Source organism: Oncorhynchus mykiss, chromosome 25 (genome assembly GCF_057628025.1).
Source record: "Oncorhynchus mykiss isolate SJ-2025 chromosome 25, ASM5762802v1, whole genome shotgun sequence".
In the NCBI taxonomy this organism is placed as follows: domain Eukaryota; kingdom Metazoa; phylum Chordata; class Actinopteri; order Salmoniformes; family Salmonidae; genus Oncorhynchus; species Oncorhynchus mykiss.
The window spans coordinates 69,570,648-69,597,974 of record NC_143046.1 but is presented as its reverse complement, the minus strand read 5'-3'; the positions used below and the strand labels follow the sequence as shown (position 1 = coordinate 69,597,974).

Genomic DNA, 27,327 nt, shown 5'->3' with positions numbered 1-27,327 from the left:
ATGGATGACCAGCTATGTTTCATCTCTGTTCTCTCTATATAAGTGCATGTTATATAATGTTAAACACAGGTCCACATCTTAGATGTACACCAGCACAGCCATGGAACAGCCCCAGTCAGTTAACCAGACCATAGTAGTCTCTCACTAACAACACACCCAAGGATTGCAAATAGACAAGCTACAAACAAGGTCTCTCACCCTAACCAGTTGACAATCTATTACGCAAAGCTTACCTTTATGATTAGTGCCTGATTAGTGCCTGGCTTTTAGTGCCTGATACTGTCTTTTCCCTGTGTGGGTTTGTACATGATGCTTGTCTGGCCTGGGTTGCTATGCAGCGGTCCTACATTCTCTCTCTTGCTGTGAGCTCATACTTTATTTTAGCCTAGGCTCTTAAATCATTTAACAGGAAGCATCCCTTTGAAAACACACCCAGACACAGACAAGGTGACTAGGCACCACTGCGGCACCTCAAATGTTTCGTCATCGTCCCTCTCTCTGATCAAACCCTATATACACACTCTCTAAAGTCTGTGTTTAGCTCCTCTTTTGCCTTTCCCTCTTATACCTGTTTCCCAACAACTGTAATATGTAGCATCTTGTCCTGTGAGAGATTAGTCTGAACTATACTGCTGGGGGGGGGGGGGGGGGTCTGAACAGAGGGGTGGGGGGCAGCCCCTCCCATAATTGGGTTAGTGTGCTGCTCCAGAGGTCTATGTTTACAGGAGAGATTAGAAGAGCCCTGCGTCACTCCAGTGTGGACTGCTCCGACTGTGGATGCTGCAGAAATCCCTCTGTCTCGCTGGCCGCTTGTTCGTTCGCTCACTCCTTCACTCTCCTCTCTCACTCTCTCTCTGGTCCTGCGACTCATCCCTTCCAGCTGTGACTGACTGAGAGAAGGCAGTTTGAGGCAGAGGCTGCAGTTCCAGCTCCGCCAGGACAGGGAAACTGCCAGAGCTCATCAGCAGCCACTGTGCCGCCGCCTGCCAATCCCAGGACAGGACCCCCTCTCCCTCCCAGGACCCCGGTGGACCGACAACATGTGCGACTGTTTCAACCTGGGCTTCCCCAACTGGCATGGCTCGCTGGGCACAGGTGGGCATCCCTCTCTCTCCTATCTCTGTTTCTATGGTTGTCCTCAACTATTCCTTGATTCAGCGCTAGAGCTCAGCATGTGTGAGTGAGTGTGTTGGGTGGCTGCTGCTGCTAAGAGCAGAGTGCTGAGTCGTGTTGCTGACCTGCTGCTTGTCTGCTTGCCTGCAGTGTGTGGATGGGTGTGTCTGCAGTGTGCTGCCTGGGTGTGCCTGCTGCATAGGGATGTGCTTGATGTGTTTACATGAGTTGATGTACTTTTTTCCAGGGGTATAGTTATTATCCAAGAGCCCAGGCAGAATGTATCAAATGATGAATGCACAGTTCACCATATGTCATTCACAATGCAAACTTAACTTATTTAAGTTTCATATAGACACAAATTCTGAAGGCCGAACTCATTGAAAGTTTGTAACATAGCCCATATTTTCTTTAAATGCTAGATTTTGTGGACATTGTTATTCGATTTTGATAATGTAAATGATTTTGTCCTTGACACGTTCAAATAATGTTCATTTTTGCATATTATCTTGACTTAAATAATTACATTTTCTTGACTGATGCAGTCCATATCATCTCAATGTTATTCTCTAACATAATCTGTAAGGGTCCATCCCACTGGGCAAAAACTGATTGAATCAACATGGTTTCCATGCCATTTCAACAAAGAAAATCGTTGTGATGACGTTGAATCAATGTGGAAAACTGATTGGATTTGCAAAAAGTCATCAACATGAGGGAATTGTGTCCTTTTTAACCTTTTAGCCTAAATCCAATGACAGGGTGACATTTTTTGTTGATTTCACTTTGAATTCATGTTAGTTGACAACTCAACCAAATGTTAATCGGAATCTTTTTATACAACACACTATTGTGAATTTCGCATTGCTTTCTGATTGATTTTGTATGCATTGTGCGGCAGGTAGCCTCGAAGTTATAGCGTTGGGCCAGTAAACGAAAGGTTGCTGGTTTGAGTACCGGAGCCTAGGAGGTAAAAATCTCTGTTGCTGTGCCGTTAAACAAGGCACTTAACCCTCATTTGTCCTGTGATGCTGTACAGTGGTGACCCTGGCTGTGATCCCTCTCCCTGTGGGTGTCTCAGGGGGAGTTGGGGTGTGCAAGAAACACATTTCCATTACACACTTGTGTGTAATAGGACAAATATAAGCATTCCATTTACAATGCAGTATTTAGTGTATCATACTTTTGTACAAAAAGTGCTTTACTTGGGCACAGGCTCAAGGTTATGGAGGAAAGTGAATTCCTAGGCCTGGGAGGGACTGAAGCCAAAATGGGGCAGGGATGGCGATGATCTAATGAGATATAAGTGCCCTCTCCCCTGAGAAGAGACCTGTGCCAAATACTGGCCCAGAATTACTGTAATAGATGGTCTACTCAGCATTAGAGCCCATTGAAAGTCCATTTAAGATATCATCAACGATATCATCAATTATACACCATATACATTGGCAATCTCTTACAGACAGTCTGGGGGATGTTGCTGACTTTTATAGACATATTATTGTACTTTTCCCCTCTGTATAGAAGTATTCAGCAGTACAGGTCCCATTAGAGGGTGGGTATTCACTTATTGTTTGCTTATAAATGTAATATATGCATGGACATGTACTCTCTCCCAGTGGGGCTATTTTTTGTACTAGTATTGGGAGGGCATCATGTGAGAATAGGGGCTAATTCTGATAGTTGAATTCCTAAACCATTATGAAACTCCTGCCACGTTAGGTGAGTATCAATTAATGTTGTGGCCTGCTAGATTGAAAGCATGCGGGATCACAGTCCCATGTCCACATAATCGTGGGGAGAAATCCAATTCTGTTTTTTTCTCCCTGACAGAAATCTGATTATGCTTTAAATGCAAACAAACCACCCCCCAGAGAAAGGAGCTTGTGTCTCTTCTAAACTTGGATAGGAATCATGCCCTGCTTCCCTGTAAACGAGGGACATGTAATTCATTTGGCTAATGTATTTGGCTAATGAGCAGAGCTCAGGGTCCTCCCAGGGCCTATGAGGAAGTAAATGCCAGCGTGGTAGGCGTACGTTTAGAATTTATTAAATGAACAACCCACAAAAACAAGAAAGATAAACAACACGTAAAGTAATGCAGCGCTAAACCAGCAACTAACAAAAAAAAGATGCCACAACAGAAAGTGGGAAAAAGGGCTGCCTAAGTATGATCCCCAATCAGAGACAACGAGATGATATGGCCTCTGATTGGGAACCATACTCGGCCAAAAACAAAGAAATAGACAACATTGAATGCCCACCCCAAATCACACCCTGACCTAACCAAATAGAAAAACGTCTCTCTAAGATCAGGGCGTGACAAATGGCTGTAACAAGGGTCATGAGTCAGCTGGTTATGTTCAGAGAAGATGTTTGATAAGTTGTTAGAGGAAAAAACGATGCTGTAGTGCTCCAGGTTTTTATTATTACATTATTTATTTGAGCATATATAATTTCAAAATAGTTATGTAGCCACTGTTGATACAAATGCATTCGTAGACAAGATTTTGAATGGCCTTCCACATATTAAGGTGCAATCCCATTTATTAACAGGAAATTGCACATCAACCAAATTTCAATCAATAAAATGTATTTATAAAGCCCTTCTTACACCAGCTGATGTCACAAAGTGCTGTACAGAAACCCAGCCTAAAACCCCAAACAGCAAGCAATTCCGGTGTAGAAGCACGGGTGTAGAAGCATGACTATTTACTATTGGATGTTGGCTCTGTTTAAGACTGAGAGTAACATTTAGTTTTACAGCCTAACACGTTGTTCAGGGAGGAGATTGAGGCCCATTCTCTACCACATTATTGCTAGCTAGACCCAGCCTTGAGCGTGACCACACCCAAAGACAATGGTGCAGTTGCACCCGACGTGAGTCATGCTAGATTAACTCAATGAAATGTTCCAACTGTACTGTTTTGTCAAATCTTTACAATGTAAAATATTTTGCTATTATAAAGTAATAGTCATATTGACTAATGTGTTTTGGGTCCTGAACAGCAGAGGACAAACAGAGCAGAAATGTGCAGACAGTACGTGTCTGTTAGTTGGGCCCTGTCCTTGAATGGCCATTAATTTATGGTATTACCTGATGGAATGCAGAATTCATTATTTGGTCCCACTTTATATAAGTGTCACTAAAACAATGTGTTTTACACAGTAATTACATTGTCATGTACGATGTGGTTAGACATTATTACAGATTACTTACCCAACTGTTATAATTGTTTGTGACTTGCACAATTTTAGAGATGTGCAAATACATTTGAACATTGAGGGGACCTTTTAAATTGTACAGTAACGGAGAGTTTGCTGACAAATCTAAGGCCTGCAAAATGAATCATTTAAATGTGTAATCATATAAAACTCAATGTACAATCACACACCAACTATAAAACTGGTTACCTAACTACACCTGCCTACAGTATGCAATTACTATGTCAACACAGTTTGTAGGGACAACTTACATAAAGTACGGCAGACAGTGAATTAACTTAGATACTTTTAGTGTGTCACCTTTCTGCTGCACCCATATGACAAATATTTGAGTAGGGAGTTTCTCCACGCTAAGTGCCAGTCTTGGTATGAGGAATATATGCCAGCCCCTGACAACAATATAATATAACATGAACATCAGCAATTCTGGCTATTTTTTAATTGAGATATCAATTTGGAATTGTTCCGGATTATTTGAAGTATGCCCTTCCTTTCAGCCCACACAGGGAGAGTCCCCTTGTTCCTCAGAGAGTCCACTGTCTCTCTCCACAGTCATGACCCTCTCCATTATTACCCTTCTCTCTGAACATGTATACAGCGTTTGCTGAAAATCAGTTAATCTGGAGAAAAAGGTGTGTAAAGAAGTCTCTGTGAGATTAGAGTGGAAATGACTAAACACTGTAAAGTTTACATAATATTTCTATATTTATAGCTGCGGTGTACATCCCCTGTAGGAGTGGAAAGGGTTATATACAAATATGTATTTTGGAGAACATCCACACCTTCATGAGAAGTATTTAAAATATGATTTGCAACTCCAGTCCTAGGATTTGGCTGCTGTGTGTTACTCATACTGTTACAAGATTGATCTAGAAGGCTGAGCTGCAACTGAACCGGAACCCAAAAAGTGGGCAGTATCCACCCTTCATCAAAGGATGGTTGCTCTTACTCTCTTGGGAGCAAAAACATAGCAGCTATGTTGGGAGTTTCTTCCAGTCTGTCTGAGGCGGTATTAAATGGATAAAGCAGGTTGCTACTTTAGCTTTAAGGGTGAGATATTTCCTTCAGGTAAGCCCTCTTGATATAAGAATTTCTCCATGAAAGTGTTCTTATGTGGTTGAATTAGCCTTGGCTGAACCAAGCAAACATAGTAGTAGTAGTTATTTAACTAGGCAAGTCAATTAAGAACAAATTCTTATTTACAATGACGGCCTACGTCAGCCAAACCCGGGCCGGTTGTGATACAGCGTGGATTCAAACCAGAGTGTCTGTAGTGATGCCTCTAGCACTGAGATGCAGTAGACCGAGATGCAGTAGAGCTTCTTTTATTGTCTTGACATCATGATTATTATGGACTAATGATGATTTTTACATTTCACAACACTAGCTAGGTTTCCATCTAATTGGCAACTGATTTCCTTTTTTTTCTTTTTTCTTTTACCCCTTTTCTCCCCAATTTCGTGGTATCCAATTGTTTTAGTAGCTACTATCTTGTCTCATCGCTACAACTCCCGTACGGGCTCGGGAGAGACGAAGGTTGTAAGTCCTGCGTCCTCTGATACACAACCCAACCAAGCCGCACTGCTCCTTAACACAGCGCGCATCCAACCCGGAAACCAGCCGCACCAATGTGTCAGAGGAAACACCGTGCACCTGGCAACCTTGGTTAGGCCCGCCACAGGAGTCGCTGGTGCGCGATGAGACAAGGACATCCCTACCGGCCAAGCCCTCCCTAACCCGGACGACGCTAGGCCAATTGTGCGTCACCCTACGACCTCCCTGTCGCGGCCGGTTACGACAGAGCCTGGGCGCGAACCCAGAGTCTCTGTAGGCACAGCTGGCGCTGCAGTACAGCGTCCTTAACCACTGCGCCACCCGGGAGGCCGGCAACTGATTTTCATGCGAATATTCTAAAATCTTCATGAAGAAAATATGTGCATTTTCCCACTAGTGGTGTGTTTCCACCAAACAGACTTGTTGCCAATAAAAGTCAGTGTGTGATGACGTAGTTGTCACGTTCGTCATAAGGAGTAGACCAAGATGCAGCGTGGTATGTTTCCATCTTATTTTGGAAATTAAAACTTCAAAGACCAAAACAACAAAACGTGCAGCTACTAATAATGCTCACTGGCAACTATATCTAGACAAGATCCCACAAAGCACAATGGGAAAATGGCTACCTAAATATGATCCCCAATCAGAGACAATGATAAACAGCTGCCTCTGATTGGGTACCATATCAGGCCACCATAGAAATACAATTCCCCTAGATAACCCACCCTAAATCACACCCCGACCCAACCAACATAGAGAATAAACAGCTCCAACATAACCAACAACCAACATAAATAGAATAATCAGCTCTCTATGGTCAGGGCGTGACAGTAGTGCACAGTAGTGCACAAAATATTTTTGCTTACCTTTTAATTTAACTAAATAAAAATGTAAAGTTCAGTGTGTTTCCATCCTATATTTAACTCTACTGATTTCTGTCACAATAGTTTTGTCACAAAAACTGTTGCGTTAAATAGCAAAAGTGCCTACTCTAGTCTTGGCACGTGTGCTCTAGCCAACAGCTAGCAGATAGCCTACAGTGAGGGTAGGCTGTATGGGTAGCATAGACATAATACAAATATTCCAAAACATTTGCAACAAGGCACTAAAGTAATACTGTAAAAAATGTGGCAAAGCAATTCACTTTTTGTCCTGAATACAAAGTGTTATGTTTGGGGCAAATCCAATACAACAGAGTTACCACTCTCCATATTTTCAAGCATAGTGGCTGCATCATGTTATGGGTATGTTTGTAATTTTTAAGGACTGGGGAGTTTTTCAGGACAAAACAGAAACGGAATGGAGCTAAGCACAGGCAAATTCCTAGACGAAAACCTGGTTCAGTCTGCTTTCCGTCAGACACTGGGAGATGTACTCACCTTTCAGCAGGACAAATCTCTTAGTCTTTTAGTTAATCTTTTAGTTAATTACAGCTGCATAGCTAATGTATTTCTTTGGTGTAAAAACACTTTTTCATATCAATATTGTACATACATGTGATTGTAAAAGTTTTGTATATTTTGGTTTGGTCCATCGCGGGTTATCTGTATTTCCGTACCCCCTTATTGTTCTCTTTTGCCTGACCTTTGGCTAGCAAGATATGTTGTCCTTGGCTCCGAAATTGTTCAATATAAAACCGTGGTAATGTTTCACAATGTACTGTTATGCTACCATAAGTTTGTTACAATGTGGATAATGTAAAGATTTATGTTAACAAGTTTCACAAAGCTCGCTATCTAGGGTATCTATTGTAACTTGTGAGTACTTGGGACAGTGTTTGAGTGAGTGTCCATGTGCTTGCGCAGGTCCTTGAGAGCTGTGACTGCGCCAAGGTTTAACATAATGTGTGTTGTCTCTTCATGTGCACGTATGTCTTTTATTTTGTCCGAATTATGTTCTGTATCATTTTACTTGTATTGTATGGTGTGCTGTTGTGCATTGAATGTGTGCACGCAGCACCTGTTATTTCCTTTTGCCACTCTTTTGCCTGACCTTCGGCTAGCAAGGTGCCTGAGAGCTAGGACTGAGCCAAGGGTTAACATAATGTGTGTTGTCTCTTCGTGTGCAGGGCAAATCAAAATAATTCAACTAGCAGACCTTCAGTTGTGGCAGCGTCCTAATTAAAAGTACACAACTCAGAACGAACCACGCTACATCTAGCAATGATCCACAACCAATATGACAGCACTTGAAGAATATTGTAAAAAATGATGGGCAAATGTTGCACAATCCAGGTGTGGAAAGCTCTTACAGACTTACCCAGAAAGACTCACCGCTGTAATCTCTGCCGAAGGTGCTTCTACAAAGTATTGGCTAATGGGGGTCTGAATACTTATGTAAAACATATATTTCTGTATTTCATTTTCAATACATTTGCAAACATTAAAAAACACATTTTCACTTTGTCATTCAAATCAAATCAAATCAAATGTATTTGTCACATACACATGGTTAGCAGATGTTAATGCGAGTGTAGTGAAATGCTTGTGCTTCTAGTTCCGACAATGCAGTAATAACCAACGAGTAATCTAACCTAACAATTCCAAAACTACTACCTTATACACACAAGTGTAAAGGGATAAAGAATATGTACATAAAGATATATGAATGAGTGATGGTACAGAACGGCATAGGCAAGACGCAGTAGATGGTATAGAGTACAGTATATACATATGAGATGAGTAATGTAGGGTATGTAAACAATGTGGCATAGTTTAAAGTGGCTAGTTATACATGTATTACATAAATATGCAGTAGATGATAGAGTACAGTATATGCATATACATATGAGATGAATAATGTAGGGTATGTAAACATTATATTAAGAAGCATTGTTTAAAGTGGCTAGTGATATATTTTACATCAATTTCCATCAATTCCCATTATTAAAGTGGCTGGAGTTGAGTCAGTATGTTGGCAGCAGCCACTCAATGTTAGTGGTGGCTGTTTAACAGTCTGATGGCCTTGAGATAGAAGCTGTTTTTCAGTCTCTCGGTCCCAGCTTTGATGCACCTGAACTGACCTCGCCTTCTGGATGATAGCGGGGTGAACAGGCAGTGGCTCAGGTGGTTGTTGTCCTTGATGATCTTTATGGCCTTCCTGTGACATCGGGTGGTGTAGGTGTCCTGGAGGGCTGGTAGTTTGCCCCCGGTGATGCGTTGTGCAGACCTCACTACCCTCTGGAGAGCCTTACGGTTGTGGGCGGAGCAGTTGCCGTACCAGGCGGTGATACAACCCGACAGGATGCTCTCGATTGTGCATCTGTAGAAGTTTGTGGGTGTTTTTGGTGACAAGCTGAATTTCTTCAGCCTCCTGAGGTTGCTGTCTGTGTGGGTGGACCAATTCAGTTAGTCTGTGATGTGTACGTAAAACTTACGACCCTCTCCACTACTGTCCCATCGATGTGGATAGGGGGGTGCTCCCTCTGCTGTTTCCTGAAGTCCACAATCATCTCCTTAGTTTTGTTGACGTTGAGTGTGAGGTTATTTTCCTGACACCACACTCCGAGGGCCGTCACCTCCTCCTTTTAGGCCGTCTCGTCGTTGTTGGTAATCAAGCCTACTTCTGTAGTGTCGTCCGCAAACTTGATGATTGAGTTGGAGGCGTGCGTGGCCACGCAGTCGTGGGTGAACAGGGAGTACAGGAGAGGGCTCAGAACGCACCCTTGTGGGGCCCCAGTGTTGAGGATCAGCGGGGTGGAGATGTTGTTACCTACCCTCACCACCTGGGGGCGGCACGTCAGGAAGTCCAGTACCCAGTTGCACAGGGAGGGGTCGAGACCCAGGGTCTCGAGCTTGATGACGAGTTTGGAGGGTACTATGGTGTTAAATGCTGAGCTGTAGTCGATGAACAGCATTCTCACATAGGTATTCCTCTTGTCCAGATGGGTTAGGGCAGTGTGCAGTGTGGTTGAGATTGCATTGTCTGTGGTCCTATTTGGGCAGTAAGCAGGTAGGGTGGAGGTGATATGGTCCTTGACTAGTCTCTCAAAGCACTTCATGATGACGGAAGTGAGTGCTATGGGGCAGTAGTCGTTTAGCTCAGTTACCTTAGCTTTCTTGGGAACAGGAACAATGGTGGCCCTCTTGAAGCATGTGGGAACAGCAGACTGGGATAAGGATTGATTGAATATGTCCGTAAACACACCAGCCATGGGGTATAGTGTGTAGATGGGTGAGGATTTTTATTTATTTAACCTTTCTGGTCTCCCCATCCCGGATCCGGGATCGTGAATACAGACTCAAGCTCATTACCATAACGCAACGTTAACTATTCATGAAAATCGCAAATGAAATTAAATAAATATGCTAGCTCTCAAGCTTAGCCTTTTGTTAACAACACTGTCATCTCAGATTTTCAAAATATGCTTCTCAACCATTGCAAAACAAGCATTTGTGTAACAGTATTGATGGCTAACGTAGCATTTAGCATTAGCATTCAGCTGGCAACATTTACACAAAAAAACAGAAAAGCATTCAAATAAAATCATTTACCTTTGAAGAACTTCAGATGTTTTCAATGAGGAGACTCTCAGATAGCAAATGTTCAGTTTTTCCTGAAAGATTATTTGTTTAGGACAAATCGCTCCGTTTTCTGCGTCACGTTTAGCTATGAAAAAACCCCTGTATCCAGGATTGTGTAAATCTATCAGCAAGCTCATTAGCATAACACAACGTTAACTATTCATGAAAATCGCAAATGAAATGAAATAAATATGCCATCTCTCAAGCTTAGCCTTTTGTAAACAACACTGTCATCTCAGATTTTCAAAATATGCTTCTCAACCATAGGAAAACAATAATTTGTGTAAAAGTAGCTAGCTAGCGTTAGCATTTAGCGTTAGCATTTAGCGTTAGCATTTAGCGTTAGCATTAGCGTTAGCATCCAGCACGCAACATTTCAACAAAAACATAAAAGCCTTCAAATAAAATCATTTACCTTTGAAGAACTTCTGATGTTTTCAATGAGGATACTCTCAGTTAGATAGCAGATGCTCAGTTTTTCCAAAAAGATTCTTTGTGTATTAGAAATAGCTCCGTTTTATACATCACATTTGGCTACCAAAAAAAATCCGAAAATTCAGTCCTCAAAACGCGAACTTTTTTCCAAATTAACTCCATAATATCGACTGAAAACATGGCAAACGTTGTTTAGAATCAATCATCAAGGTGTTTTTCACATATCTCTTCATTGATACATCGTTCTTGGACACATGGTTTCTCCCCTATATCAAATGGAAAAGTACGAGCAGCTGGCAATTGCGCACCAAATTCCACGCAGGACACCAGGCGGACACTTGGAAAATGTAGTCTCTTATGGTCAATCTTCCAATGATATGCCTACAAATACGTCACAATGCTGCTAAGACCTTGGGCGAGCGACAGAAAGTGTAGGCTCATTCCTTGCGCAATCACAGCCATATAAGGAGACAATGGAAAACAGAGCTTCAGAAATTCTGCTAATTCCTGGTTGATGCATCATCTTGGTTTCGCCTGTAGAATGAGTTCTGGGGCACTTACAGACAAAATCTTTGCAGATTCTGAAACTTCAGAGTGTTTTCTTTCCAAACAGAATATGCATAGTCGAGCATCTTTTCGTGACAAAATATCGCGCTTAAAACGGGAACGTTTTTTATCCAAAAATGAAATAGCGCCCCTAGAGATCTAACAGGTTAATCCATTTTGAATTCAGTCTGTAACACAACAAAACGTGGAAGAAGTCAAGGGGTATGGATACTTTCTGAAGGCACTGTATGCGCAGTTTAATACTGACACACTGACACAGCACTGACACATGGTCATGTCGAAAAAGTTGTTCTACTGCATAGTGTGCCTCCCTTTGAACCACCTGAGCCTTGATCCTCATAAGGTACTTGCTAAGGGAATGACACACCCTTTCAATAGGATGTTCCCACACATAGTGTATGTCACGCCTACTCCCGCTCCCCCTTCCTGGTGCTCGAAGGCGCCAGGCTGCCCATCATTACACACATCTGTCACCCTTGTTAGGCGCACCAGTGCTTCTTTGGACTCACCTGGACTCCAGTACTTTGTTGATTGCTCCTTCTATATCTGTCTGTTCCTCAGTTTGATCCCCGTGTCAGCATTATTGTCGTTATGTTTCCCCTGTCCAGACGCTGTCCTTGTTTGTTTCATGTCAGTTATTTATTTAACGTTCACTCCATGTACTTGCTTCTCGTCTCTCAGAGTCTGTTAACATCACTGTATACACACAAACTCACAAGCAAACAAAGAATTGTATACACAGCAATTCCCCATGACTTATCGCTCAAACTAACCAGCATGTTTTCAAGTGGGGCATACAATGTCAATTCATTTACGATTCTAAAATATTGTGAATGTTTTCATACATGTTTTGGGCTCTCTACACTTTATTGCTTGCAATGTTTCGACCAGAACACATCAAACATGTTTACTTGCCTAAGTCAATCGATATCACATACAGCATCTCAGAATGTAAACTCAGCATTGGATAATACTGAGCAGGGAACTTGTCTCACCAGTAACCTTGTTACAGCATCTTTGATAGACAATCTTGATTTTCACATCAACATGAAGAGAGTTTATTCAACCCCACTGCGTCTTGTGATTTTATGAGACCCCACTGCTTTTCACCGCTGCAATGATCTGACCAGTGACTTCCAGTAGGTCTATTGTGAAGCTTCAGTCCAACCATGAGGGTACTCAGCAGCTAATATGATAACATTGATAGCATTATTTGATTTTGAATATTTGTTTTATTCTCAGAAATGGATACTCAAGTGGCATCAGCGCAGGGGTAACTTGACAAGGGAAAACATGATCACAGTATGATTGTATATCAAAGATGATAACAATAACAATCACATTGATCCGGATGATACATTTTGAAAACTACACTGCCTTACCTACTGCAGACTTCAAGGCAAATTTCAAGTTAAATCTCCAGATCAATAGAGTGGATCACTTAACAGGCAGCTGTGGAAGCTGGTTCCTTTGGGAATTCTTGCCAGGAAGAATTTCCAATAATCTCCTCCTGGGCTTTAGTATCTCTAAAGAACTATGATACCCTGGTCAGACAGGCAGGGAGGGACAATCATCTGAAATATTTTGATAATGTTATATCCCGATAATATTCACAATAGATGTGAACAAAACATGGAAATCTTATCTAATACCTGGTTACCTAATGAGAGATATTCTGAGGCTTTATTTGTATTTTATTTTACTTAACATTTATTTAAATAGGCAAGTCAGTTAAAAACAAATTATTATTTAGAATGACGGCCTACCAAAAGGCAAAAGGCCTCCTGCGGGGACGGGGGCTGGGATAACATTTTTAAAATAAATAAATATAAATCTAGGACAAAACACACATCACGACAAGAGAGACACAACATTACATAAATAGAGACCTAAGACAACAACATAGCAAGGCAGCAACACATGATGACACAGCATGGTAGCAACATAACAACAACATGTCAGCAACACAACATGGTAGTAGCACAAAACATGGTACAAACATTATTGGACACAGACAACAGCACAAAGGTCAAGAAGGTAGAGACAACAATACATAACGCAAAGCAGCCACAGCTGTCAGTAAGTGTGTCCATGATTGAGTCTTTGAATGAAGAGATGGAGATAAAACTATCCAGTTTGAGTGTTTGTTGCAACTCGTTCCAGTCGCTAGCTGCAACAAACTGAAAACAGGAGCGACCCAGGGATGTGTGTGCTTTGGGGACCTTTAACAGAATGTGACTGGCAGAATGGGTGTTGTATGTGGAGGATGAGGGCTGCCGTAGATATCGCAGATAGGGGGGAGTGAGGCCTAAGAGGGTTTTATAAATAAGCACCAACCAGTGGGTTGCAACCTTTTGAGAACTGTGGTGGTTTACCTTGAACTAAATATGCTCTTATTATTTTTCTATTTTTATTCTTTATATTGAGTAGGGTCCGGACGAAGGCTGAAGGGACCAGAGCCTGACACGGTGGATGATTCAGTGAGTGGCTCTACTGATATGGCAAACCTATTGTTTGCATTGGTGGACATCATGTGAATACTAAAGACTATGGGAAAGACACCCAACTCATTTGAATTCATCTCCATATAGTAACAAAAGGAACTTACTTTGAACATATTTTTGTTGTAGATATGTGAAGAGTCATCTGAGTTTATAGAGGGGGAAAGACCTCGCCCTCAAGGATCCTCCCCTGTAGATGAATACCCTGAGACTGACAAATACAAGGACAGTGATAAACAGGTACAATGCTGTATATTTCATCCAACCATCATGTTGACTTGCAGTGTGAATTTTGTCAGACCGTCTGATTTCTTTAACGTTCATTTTAGGGTGGAGGTGGGAGTGGCAAAAAAGGAAAGAGAGGTTTTGGGTCCCTGTTTGAAAAGCGCTCCCCTGCCAAGATGAGTCAACTGGAGGTCAGACAAGTCTGCATTATCTTTAACTCATGGAGAAGCATGGCTTCAGGGTTTCATTTGGTGGTACATAACATGTTGGTGGTTCAACATTTCTCATGTTTTTCTTTAATTATTATTTTTTGTGTAAACTCAGAGCCCAGAGTCAGGAGTGATTGTGAAAATGGCAAAAGAGACATGTGCCGAGGGCCTCGTTGTAAGTGGAGGGAAGGAGGGAATCTTCATCAAAGAAGTGAGGCCAGAGTCACCAGCCTCAAAGCTTCTTAGTGTACATGAGGGTAAGCAGACAACCAGCTCATACCATGTTCTTTCAGAAGCTGAACCAAAAAAGTAGCCTATAAAAAGTTAACCTGAAAGCAAAGGACATATTGGTGAAATGTGGAGTGAAATAGGTTAAATGTGAAGTAACGGAGCCAAGATTGTTTTTGCTTTCCAGGGTAAGAGACTCCCACATTTTTGGCTTTGAATGATCGCATATGCTAGAGTTCTACAGTTCAACTGTTGATTTATTGGTATTTCTATTTCTTCCTTTTGTTCATTCAGGTGATCAGATACTCAGTGCCACTGTGTATTTTGACGATGTTACATATGAAGATGCTCTACAGATATTGGAACATGCCCAGCCTTACAAGATGGAGTTACTTCTGAAACGCAAACCAATAAAGACATCCACCCTTGAGAGTGAACCAGCCCTTGAAATGATCCAAGTAACTATCACTATGTTCTTTTTCTGGATATGTAGAGTAGTGTTATATCTTTGGCTCTTTTTCTCATTCAGCAATCAATCAGCTATGCACTTTTTGTTATCCTACAGGTGGAAGAAGGTTCCTCTCCGGAAATGAGGGGACATTCAAAGACAAAAAGGCATGGTGACCGAATCTCTTGGCCCAAGTTCCCCTCCTTCAGCAAAAGTCAAAAGTCCCATTTTAAGAGGTCTCACAGTACTTCAGAGGCAGATGATAAGAGGAAGCTGGAGCTTAGCCCTACAACAAGTGACACAGAGTCGCCAATAAAATCTCAGGAGGCTGTCAAGGGCAAGACAAAGAAGCATAAGATAAAGTTATCAAGCATGAAGATGAAGGGCCGCAAGAGCATGTCTGTTGAACAGCCGGACCAGGACATAGACATACTAACTGTAGAACGTGTAGAGGGTATGGAAAACCAAAGGAGTCAAGATGACATACACTCACCGGATGGTCTAGAGAGCGCATCAGTAGATATATCTCAAGTATATGTGTTAGAATCAGAATCTGAAAAAATTGAAACCACCAAGATAAGAAATGAATGCATTATTCCAGACCTGGCAGGCTCTGAAACAAAAAAACACAAGGTAGAACTCATTAGTCTGGACAAAACTTTGAAAACCACAGACATAACAGTTGCTCTTGCTGATCAAGAAAGTCCCTCAACCAAGAAATCTCCAGAGGGAAAGACAAAGAAGAAAGAGAATAAAGAGAGGTCAGAACTAAAGTTTACATTCAAGGGAAATGAGAAAAAAGACAAACACAAGCAAAACATACCAGTAAAATTATCACAAAAAAACCTGAAGACACCAATAACAGATATGATAACATCTGATCTGTCTGCACACGACAATACATTGCTGAGCCCAACTGTAGTATCACATACTGAGCTGGAGGAGTGTCAACTCCCAATTGATATCAACACTCAAGTAATCATCAATGAGAGTTCAGGGGAAACCCTACCCTCCACTGATAAGGAAATGAGCATGCCAAAAGTAGACATCTGCCTTGACATGTCAGATATAGGATTTATCAGGAAATCCCCTCAGATTGGACAAGAACAACACCTGAAAGAAACATATGTTAAAACTGATGTGAATGCACAGGAAATTAGCATACATGCTAAGGTCATCAGTATTACAATGGAACCAGACTCGCAGATGGAAATACAAGCTTCAAAGTTACCTACAGAGAGAAGCATTGATGATGTTTTAGCACAAATTGGTACAAGATCTGCTCCCAAATTCAAACTGCAGAGGGTGGACCCTGCTGACTTTGTTACTGACAAACCCATAAAAATGACAGATGTGAAGATTGTAGAAAAGGACTTGAAAGGCCTTACAGTTGAGGATAAGGGGTTAAAGATACTTCCAAGCCGTGAGGATATTGAGATCCCAGGCATAGAAGATGCATCATTAACTAGCACCAAGACCCCAGTGATAAAACAGCCTAAAACAGCATTCACTCTTCCTGTTGAAGAAATCCAGGCGCAGACTGTACAGATGGTTATAGACGTTGATAGAGTTAAAGAGGCTGTCTCCAAATTGCCAGGGTTCAAGCTGCCGAAGGGTGACATTGCAGGCTTGCCTGCTCATCAACAAATCACAATGACAGACGTGAATGCAGAAAGAGTAGATGCCACACTATCTAAAATCACAGACATAAAGGCACAGTTGGACACGTATGTCAAAAAGACTGACATAAATGCTTTACCAGAAAAGTTGAGCAGGAGCTCAGTGACCACATTCAAATTGCCAAAGACCCAACTTTTTGATCTAGGTGCTCATGAACCTATTACTATGACAGAAATAGACCATACAAAAAGAAAACAGGAAGCTGGAAAGACCAATGAGGATGAAATCCAAATTGAACTCCATAAACAAGAGAACATAGAGAAAGCTGGAATGGAAACTATACAACAAAAAGGAACTCCCAAGAAAGTGGAAAATGAAAAAGAGACTGGTGAAATTCTGGAGCCTAAGTTGGCAGTACCAGTACCTGAGGGGCCAACCATCACATCTGAGGAGAGAAATAGTATACCTGCCACTTACACTAAAGGATTAGATAAGAAGTCAAAGAAAGCAAATATTTCAATGCCTAGGTTTGGAATAACACAAACGGAAATTAGATTCTCAGACATTGGGATTGGACTACCAAAAAGAGACACCTCGGTGGAAAAGAAGGATGAGGTCAAAGATGAAAGCAATGCATTGCACCTTGAAATGAAAATGTCAGAGGCTGAAATTAAACTCAGCAAAGTACCAGATTCTGAATATTCTACTATCCAAACTCATGTTACAGACCTTCAAACACCTACAATACGAACTTTAAGCTCAGAAACAATGCCAGAGGTACCTTCATCTGACATTAAAGAAGCAGTTATGGGCATTGATGTTCAATCTGTTGATGTCGGGAGAGCAGACATCCAAATACCGGATGTTGAAGCCGAAGTACCCTCCGTTGAAGTTGAAATACCAGAAACAGTTTTTAAAGATATTGATGTGAAAATGAAAAAACGACAGATGTCATTCCCCAAATTTGGAGTTAAAGCCCCAGAGATAGATGTTAGTGTGCTAAAACCAGACATCTCTCTTCCCGAAGGAAACATGGAGGTCAAATTGCCTGAGGTGGAAATTGAAGTTCCAAAGCTTCAAGTAGAAGTGAAAGATCCAAAATTTAAAATCCCAACTTCAAAATTCCCTAAATTTGGAGCAGTTGCTCCAATCGTCACAGTAGAGTTACCTGATGTGGACAAGGATATCAAACTTCATGGAACTGAAAGACCAGAACCCAAGCTGTCAATATCAGGAAAAGTACATGCAGTTGACTTTGAAAAACAGAGTGACTTTAAAAAATCTAGTGTTAAGATCCCATTTATAGATGTGGATGTGAAGACTAAAGGACTTGAACTGGAGGGACAAGGAAGCAAGTTTAAACTGCCAAATCAGGGAATTTCATTAACAAAAGTAAAAGGTCCTGAGATAGATTTAGGTGTATCGAAGAAAGACATAGATGTCACTTTACCAGAGACCAACATGGAGATCCAACCACCTGATGTTGAACTCAAAGTGTCTTCTGATGAAGTTGAAATGCCTGAACGAGCTGCTACAGAGATTGATGTGAAAATGAAAAAGCCACGGATTTCATTTCCAGGGCTTGGATTTTCAAAACCTGAAGTATGTGAGGTTGATGTCAATCTTCCAAAGGTGAATATTTCTCTTCCAGAAGGAAATATGGGGGTCAAAAAGTCAGAGGTGGAAATGACAGCTCCAGAGATTCAAGTTGAAGTGAAACATGATATTGAGCTTGAGGGACAAGGAAGTAAGTTCAAACTACCCAAATTTGGAATCTCAATGCCAAAGGTAAAAGGTCCTGAGATTGATTTAAGTTTATCAAAGAAAGTCATAGATGTCACTTTACCAGAGGACAAAGTGGAGGTCCAACCACCTGATGTTGAAATAAAAGTGCCTTCTGGTCAAGTTCAAATGCCAGAGGGAGCTGCTACAGAGATTGATGTGAAAATGAAGAAGCCCCGAATGTCATTTGGATGGTTTTCAAAACCAGAAGTGAAAGCACCGGAGGTTGATGTCAGTCTTCCAAAGGTGGGCATTTTGCTTCCAGAGGAAAGGGTGGAGGTAAAAGAGACTGAGATGGAAATTGAAGCTCCAGAAAATCAAGTTGAAATTAAACATGGAATTGAGCTTGAGGGACAAGGAAGTAAGTTCAAACTACCAAAATTTGGAATCTCATTGCCGAAGGGGAAAGGTCCTGAATTTGACTTAAGTATCTCAAAGACAGATGTAGATGTCAACTTACCAGAGAGAAGAGCAGTCCAACTACCTGATGTTGAAGTTGGAGTGCCCTCTGTTAAAGTTGAAAAACCAGAAGCAGTTTCTAAAGATACTGATGTGAAAATGAAAATGCCCAGAATGTCTTTCCCCAAATTTGGATTTTCAAAACCAGAAGTTAAAGCACCCAAGGTTGATGTCAGTCTTCCAGAGGTGGATATTTCTGTTCCAGAAGAAAATGTGGAGGTCAAAGAGCCTGAGATGGAAATTGAAGCTCCAGAGATTCAAATTGAGGTGAAAGATACCGTAGGCTCCCCCTCAAGATTCAAAATGCCAACTTTAAAATTCCCTCAATTTGGAGCAGCAGCTCCAAACATCACAGTAGAGGTACCTGATGTGGACAAGGACGTCAAGGTTCATGGATCTGAAATTCCAGAACTCAAACCGACAATGTCAGCAATTAACATTGAAAAGCCAAGTGTTGACCTTAAAGGCCCATCTATAGATGTGGATGTGAAGAGCAAAAGACTTGACATTGTCACTTTACCAGAGGCCAGCGTGGAGGTCCAACCACCTAGCACTGAACTCAAAGTGCCTTCTGGTAAAGGTGAAATGCCTGAGGGAGTTGCTGCAGAAATTGATGTAAAAATGAGAAAGCCACGGATGTCATTTGGATGGTTTTCAAAACCAGAAGTGAAAGCACCGGAGGTTGATGTCAGTCTTCCAAAGGGGGATATTTCTCTTCCAGAGGTAAAGGTGGAGGTCAAAGAGACAGAGGTGGAAATTAAAGCTCCAGAAATTCAAGTTGAAATGAAACATGGAATTGAGCTTGAGGGACAAGGAAGTAAGTTCAAACTACCTAAATTTGGAATCTCATTGCCGAAGGTGAAAGGTCCTGAATTTGACTTAAGTATCTCAAAGACAGATGTAGATGTCAACTTACCAGAGAGAAGAGCAGACCAACTACCTGATGTTGAAGTTGGAGTGCCCTCTGTTAAAGTTGAAAAACCAGAAGCAGTTTCTAAAGATATTGATGTGAAAATGAAAATACCCAGAATGTCTTTCCCCAAATTTGGATTTTCAAAACCAGAAGTTAAATCACCCAAGGTTGATGTCAGTCTTCCAGAGGTGGATATTTCTGTTCCAGAAGAAAATGTGGAGGTCAAAGAGCCTGAGATGGAAATTGAAGCTCCAGAGATTCAAATTGAGGTGAAAGATACCGTAGGCTCCCCCTCAAGATTCAAAATGCCAACTTTAAAATTCCCTCAATTTGGAGCAGCAGCTCCAAACATCACAGTAGAGGTACCTGATGTGGGCAAGGACGTCAAGGTTCATGGATCTGAAATTCCAGAACTCAAACTGACAATGTCAGCAATTAACATTGAAAAGACAAGTGTTGACCTTAAAGGCCCATCTATAGATGTGGATGTGAAGAGCAAAAGACTTGACATTGTCACTTTACCAGAGGCCAGTGTGGAGCTCCAACCACCTAGCACTGAACTCAAAGTGCCTTCTGGTAAAGGTGAAATTCCTGAGGGAGTTACTACAGAAATTGATGTAAAAATGAGAAAGCCACGGATGTCATTTGGATGGTTTTCAAAACCAGAAGTGAAAGCACTGGAGGTTGATGTCAGTCTTCCAAAGGGAGATATTTCTCTTCCAGAGGTAAAGGTGGAGGTCAAAGAGTCAGAGGTGGAAATTAAATCTCCAGAAATTCAAGTTGAAATGAAACATGGAATTGAGCTTGAGGGACAAGGAAGTAAGTTCAAACTACCAAAATTTGGAATCTCATTGCCAAAGGTTAAAGGTCCTGAGTTTGACTTGAGTATCTCAAAGACAGATGTAGATGTCAACTTACCAGAGAGAAGAGCAGACCAACTATCTGATGTTGAAGTAGGAGGGCCCTCTGTTAAAGTTGAAATACCAGAAGCAGTTTCTAAAGATTTTGATGTGAAATTGAAAAAGCCCCGAATGTCATTCCCCAAATTTGGATTTTCAAAACCAGAAGTTAAAGCACCCAAGGTTGATGTCAGTCTTCCAGAGGTGGATATTTCTCTTCCAGAAGAAAAGGTGGAGGTCAAAGAGCCTGAGATGGAAATTGAAGCTCCAGAGATTCAAATTGAGGTGAAAGATACCGTAGGCTCCCCCTCAAGATTCAAAATGCCAACTTTAAAATTCCCTCAATTTGGAGCAGCAGCTCCAAACATCACAGTAGAGGTACCTGATGTGGACAAGGACATCAAGGTTCATGGATCTGAAATTCCAGAACTCAAACCGACAATGTCAACAATTAACATTGAAAAGCCAAGTGTTGACCTTAAAGGCCCATCTATAGATGTGGATGTGAAGAGTAAAACACTTGAAATTGTCACTTTACCAGAGGCCAGCGTGGAGGTCCAACCACCTAGAATTGAACTCAAAGTGTCTTCTGGTGAAGTTGAAATGCCTGAGGGAGCTGCTACAGAAATTGATGTGAAAATGAAAAAGCCACGGATGTCATTTGGATGGTTTTCAAAACCAGAAGTGAAATCACCTGAGGTTGATGTCAGTCTTCCAGAGGTGGATATTTCTCTTCCAGAGGTAAAGGTGGAGGTCAAAGAGTCAGAGGTGGAAATTAAAGCTCCAGAAATTCAAGTTGAAATGAAACATGGAATTGAGCTTGAGGGACAAGGAAGTAAGTTCAAACTACCAAAATTTGGAATCTCATTGCCGAAGGTTAAAGGTCCTGAATTTGACTTAAGTATCTCAAAGACAGATGTAGATGTCAACTTACCAGAGAGAAGAGCAGACCAACTACCTGATGTTGAAGTAGGAGTGCCCTCTGTTGAAGTTGAAATACCAGAAGCAGTCTCTAAAGACATTGATGTGAAATTGAAAAAGCCCCGAATGTCATTCCCCAAATTTGGATTTTCAAAACCAGAAGTTAAAGCACCCGAGGTTGATGTCAGTCTTCCAGAGGTGGATATTTCTCTTCCAGAGGAAAGGGTGGAGGTCAAAGAGCCTGAGATGGAAATTGAAGCTCCAGATATTCAAAGTGAGGTGAAAGATACTGTAGACCCCCCCTCAAGATTCAAAATGCCAACTTTAAAATTCCCTCAATTTGGAGCAGCAGCTCCAAACATCACAGTAGAGGTACCTGATGTGGACAAGGACATCAAGGTTCATGGATCTGAAATTCCAGAACTCAAACCGACAATGTCAACAATTAACATTGAAAAGCCAAGTGTTGACCTTAAAGGCCCATCTATAGATGTGGATGTGAAGAGTAAAACACTTGAAATTGTCACTTTACCAGAGGCCAGCGTGGAGGTCCAACCACCTAGAATTGAACTCAAAGTGTCTTCTGGTGAAGTTGAAATGCCTGAGGGAGCTGCTACAGAAATTGATGTGAAAATGAAAAAGCCACGGATGTCATTTGGATGGTTTTCAAAACCAGAAGTGAAATCACCTGAGGTTGATGTCAGTCTTCCAGAGGTGGATATTTCTCTTCCAGAGGGAAAAGTGGAGGTCAAAGAGCCTGAGGTGGAAATGACAGCTCCAGAGATTCAAGTTGAAGTGAAACATGCTATTGAGCTTGAGGGACAAGGAAGTAAGTTCAAACTACCCAAATTTGGAATCTCATTGCCAAAGGTAAAAGGTCCTGAGATGGATTTCAGTGTATCAAAGAAAGTCATAGATGTCACTTTACCAGGGGACCAAGTGGAGGTCCAACAACCTGATGTTGATATCGAAGTGCCTTCTGGTGAAATTGAAATGCCCGATGGAGCTGCTACAGGAATTGATGTGAAAATGAAAATACCACAGATGTCATTTGGATTGTTTTCCAAACCAGAAGTGAAACCACCTGAGATTGATGTCAGTCGTCCAAAGGTGGACATTTCGCTTTCAGAGGGAAATGTGGAGGTCAAAGAGCCTGAGGTGGAAATGAAAGCTCCGGAGAGTCAAGTTGAAATGAAACATGAAGATGTATCAGTTGATAGAAAACTAGAAACATCAGAGATGGGATTCAAAATGGCAACATTCAAATTCCCTAAATTTGGCGCAACGTCAAAGGTTGTAGTCGATGTCTCTGATACAGAGAAGGATATTAAAGTGCCTGGGGTAGAAATTATTGAAATTGATTTACCCGAACACGGGGACACAGTTGACATTAAAGGATCTAGAGAAGTACAGCTACATGATGCTGGATCTGAAAGGCCCTCAGTTAAAGGTGGAATGGCAATAGCCGAAGTGTATGTTCATGAAGTTGAAGTTTCAAAACTGACAATTGATGATAAAGGCCATGGTTCCCCCAGCAAAGGTCAAGGCTCACCTAGTAAATTCAAACTTCCGACCTTTAAAATGCCCAGATTGAGCATTTCAAAATCCAAACCTGAGAATGAACATGATGATATAAATCCAAATGTTATTTTGGAGAATTATGAGATTCAAGTAAAACCACAAGGACCAGAGAAATCACCAAAGTTGACTTTGACAACATTTGGGGAGATATTAAGAAGCATTGATGTTGAATTTGATGTTCCCAAATTAGAGGAAGTGGAAGAGAAGCTCACAGGCTCAAGGGAAGATATAACATCCTCAGGGAAAACCGAACTAAATGCTCAAACCAGTGTTGAAACCCAGTCTGTGCATAAAGAGGAAGAAGCCAAAGAAAAATCTAAATTTGGGTGGGTTAAGTTTCCCACATTTGGACTATCTTCTCCTTCAGAATCTGCTAAGATTTTAGAAAAAGACACTTCTGAGAAAGGAGGAAGTGAGAAAAGCCCTGACTCTGTGGAACAGGACGCCAGCTTGACCTTTTCAGTACACTCATCAGATGCTTTTGCAGATATTAGTTCAACAGTCACAAGCGAACAATTTGGTCCACCATTGGCCTCTCCAACCAAAGTCACAGTGAAATATTCTGACCCTATTGCCACTGAGGTTCAGGGTGATGTCATCACCTCCACAGCAAGGACAAAATGTATTGCCTTTGAACCCTACTTGGCAGATAAAGTCACCATTCCAATGTCCTCCGGAGTTTCCTCCTCATCAGTGGACACCCTAAAATTGGAGTCTGGTACACATGTCAGCACATCCATACAAGCAATACCAGACACACAGAAGGCCACACTCTTAACAGATTTTGGATTGCAGACAGGGACCGCCGGAGTTTCTTCTGCATCTTGGTCAGTGGACGACACCAACAAAACACAGAGTGATGGGCAAACAGTTATTGAGAGGCATGTAGTTAGGGAAATGTCAGGCACTGACAAGGAAACGGTTTTCATAACCCAAAAAATTACACATGTGTTTGTGGCTGAGCCCATCTCAGATGAAACAGCCTCATCTATCAAACAGATAAAAGACACTATGCAGTCTGAGAAAATGACATTTTTTGATGGGGCTGAATTGGAGTGACTGGGAGGAATACAGTATGATAAATCCCTCCATTGAGGAGTAATATCAGTCAGATTATTATTGTGCTCTTATTAATTGTGCTTTCACTTATGACCAAGTTTTAATATATACAGTTCAATGTTTTGAGTGTTTACCTAGTACACTATATAAGTACACAAATTGGCATACAAGCCCCATGATACAGGTAGCGATGTAAAAGCCAACTTTGTCAATGTAATTACTTCCGCTGAGACCAGGTCAATTCCACAGTAACAGAGTGACAGCAGCTAGGTTTCCATCCAATTGGGAATATTCAAAAATCTGCATAAAGAAAATATGCAATCAAGTTTTAAAAATATGTCATTTTCAAAATACATAAATCATCCCCGTATGATGCAATTTGCAGCATACAGGGATGATTTCTATATTTTGAAAGTTACATATTTTGAAAACTTGATTGCAGACAAGCAAAACATTTTGGGACTATGTCAACAATGAACTAATGAAACAAATACCAAAAGATCGTTTCCGGGTGGAATTTTTCTTTAAGTTTATGCATTAACTCAGAATTATTAAAGTTAGACATTAACTCCAAATGTTTAAGGTAAAGGTTAAGGATTTGGGACAGGCATAAAACAAAAATATCAAAAACAACTTTCTTTCGCTGGATTCGAACATGAAACCTTTGGCAAATACACATCATCTCCCAACTTCCTCAGACATGAATGGTCATCCAATACTGACATCTATTGGGGTGACTTGCCTCTTCCAAAGTCATAGTGGGTGGACCACACAATAGCATTCAGCCTGGTCTCATAGACTAGACATAACATAGTAAACGCAATTACAACATACAAATCAGTTTGGTATGGTTACATAAGACAGAAGGTTACATAAAGCAAAAATAAATGTAAGGTGGCTGGTCGGGGTGGGTGTATAACAGGAAAGTCTAGCAACCGAAAGGTTGTCTGTTTGAATCTTATCATGGACAACGTTTGCATTTGAGCTAATTATCAACTTTGTAACTACTTACTACTTGTGAGCAACTTTGCTACTACTTAGCATGATAACTAACCCTTCCCTAACCTTAACCCTTTAACCTAACTCCTAACCATAACCCTTAATCCCTAACCCCTAGTCTAGCTAACATCAACCACCTAGCTAACATTAGCCACAACAAATTGGAATTCTTAACATATCATACCTTTTGCAAATTCGTAACATATTGTATGATATGTATCGGATATACATTTACGATGTTAGGTCTACCCCTGAGTTGCAGCATCATGTGACTCCAATTGACTTCAATATGATCGTTTTTATATACTGTAAATATTTGAACATAAAAGCATTTCCACCACCATTTCTCGCATAATTAATTTTACTGACACAAAATGATCCCACCTTGTCTAGCTTATTTAGTTTTCTCCCCCAAAAAATACATTTACTGACAAATGTGCTGTTTCCATCAGGTCTGTTGTGAATTTTTTTTATCTGACATAGGCTACTTTCTTCGCATAAAATCAGAACATTTTACAAAAATACATTTACTTGAAGAACAGTGCAAATGCAAAGTTTTATAACAGAATGAGAGTTTGTGCCTCATTCTGTTACCAGCATTTTTGGTGGTTGTTTCCTTGTTTGCAGAAATTGTAATAGTTTGCCTAATTTCAGTTTATGTGACAAAACAAGCATGTAGAGTGTAGAGAATCATTGTACCATCTAAACCACTGTGAAATATATTTCCATAACTAAAAATAGAGCATTTTCAGCTGTTTGAAGCTGGTGTACAAAACTGGAAATATAAGACGCAAAAACGAAACGTAAGAACTGGAAGCATAGAAATAGCGCACATAGAACAGATCTACCACTTCTTGCTTTCAAAGAAAGGAATTTTAGTCCCGTTGCCCAAAAAGTTACGTAATGCAGCTTTAAAAGTAGTCATTGTGCATAGAGTTGTATGGTTTGTTTAACTTTGCAATCATTGATTTTGGTTTGACATACATTTTAAAGTAAAATATCTGAGTCTCAGTGTCACTCTGTTACCATGGAATTGTACACCACTGAGACCATTGCTGTTTTTAGACATCTCTGCAAATTGTTATGCTGTACATATAATGAAGAGGAACTTGTTAATCCACTGCCATATGCATTTATGAATGATCTCTGATGTCTGCTCTTTATTCGACTTCTGGGCAGGCATATATAGATATAAGGTATAAATGATCATGAGTCTGAAAAAATGAATACGTAATGATATACATACAAACCATGCAACATTCATAGAACAAAAACAGAACACATATAAGGAACTATTCAAATCTGTACACTTAATACCATGAAATACATGATGCTAAAATTGAATGCTTGTAATCACAGTAAAAAGCAGAAAATATATATTGATGCAACTATATTTTGATTATAATGATGCCTAGTTTTGATTTGCCATAATGTAAAACTAATAGATTTTGTTTTCTGAATTTGTGCAAAGTAGAAACATTTTAACACCTATGTAAATAGTTGATTTATTCATTTATATTGCCTTATTTTGATTGTTGCTATTGCCTTATTCTGCACTGATGTAGTCAATTTATTTGCAAAACTATGAATAATAAAATATTCTAAAATATTAAGAAATGTATGTCCTTACTGCTACATGTATCTACATTAAATATCACTCAGATTTCTGTTTTCTTCTTTACAGACATGCCATATCCAGCAATGTAGAATCGAGCTAGTTTCTATAGCAGGCTACGGGCCATTGTTGTGGATTATGAGTTATTCAACATAATTGAATTGGTAGGCCCACTCTTGGTGGTATGTGTGCACATTTGACAGTGTGGTTTTAAATACCATAAGACCCTTTCTCAGGCAGGCTTAGTTAGATGTCTAGGAGAGGAGAGGTTTGCAATTATTAGTGAATAAACATGACTAAATGCCTCCCATTTAATGTGGATGATAGGAACATTTGCAAAGCTGTATGTTTGCTTGAGGAAGTGCGTTGAAGTGTTTCAATCATGTTTTATGCAGCAACGGAATGAACTGATGCAGTAGTACCTGAATGCTGTCACTAGAGGTTAGTAGTG

General features: G+C 40.7%; 1 protein-coding gene across 2 annotated transcripts; it reads left to right on the top strand.

Moving 5' to 3' along the window:
• Nucleotides 1-438: 438 nt before the first annotated feature.
• On the top strand, nucleotides 439-26,878 carry LOC110504212 (uncharacterized). 2 transcript variants are annotated; one of them, XM_090220918.1, is made up of 7 exons: nucleotides 439-1,095; nucleotides 13,848-13,897; nucleotides 14,048-14,158; nucleotides 14,248-14,334; nucleotides 14,468-14,609; nucleotides 14,875-15,038; nucleotides 15,146-26,878. In XM_090220918.1, exons 1-7 carry the CDS (start codon nucleotides 1,041-1,043, stop codon nucleotides 24,260-24,262), a joined length of 9,726 nt encoding a protein of 3,241 aa, XP_090077044.1. In that variant the 5' UTR covers nucleotides 439-1,040; the 3' UTR covers nucleotides 24,263-26,878. The 2 variants fall into 2 exon arrangements, with proteins under 2 accessions (XP_090077044.1, XP_036818680.2); XM_036962785.2 differs by lacking the exon at nucleotides 439-1,095 and adding an exon at nucleotides 5,117-5,406.
• The last annotated feature ends 449 nt before the right edge of the window (nucleotides 26,879-27,327 follow it).

Excerpts from the sequence above, each read along its gene's own strand:
- LOC110504212 (XM_090220918.1), top strand. The coding sequence starts at position 1,041 with ATGTGCGACTGTTTCAACCTGGGCTTCCCCAACTGGCATGGCTCGCTG. Across the intron at positions 1,096-13,847 it reads GCATGGCTCGCTGGGCACAG|GGTCCGGACGAAGGCTGAAG; the intron begins GTGGGCATCCCT and ends TATATTGAGTAG. Across the intron at positions 14,610-14,874 it reads GCTTCTTAGTGTACATGAGG|GTGATCAGATACTCAGTGCC; the intron begins GTAAGCAGACAA and ends TTGTTCATTCAG.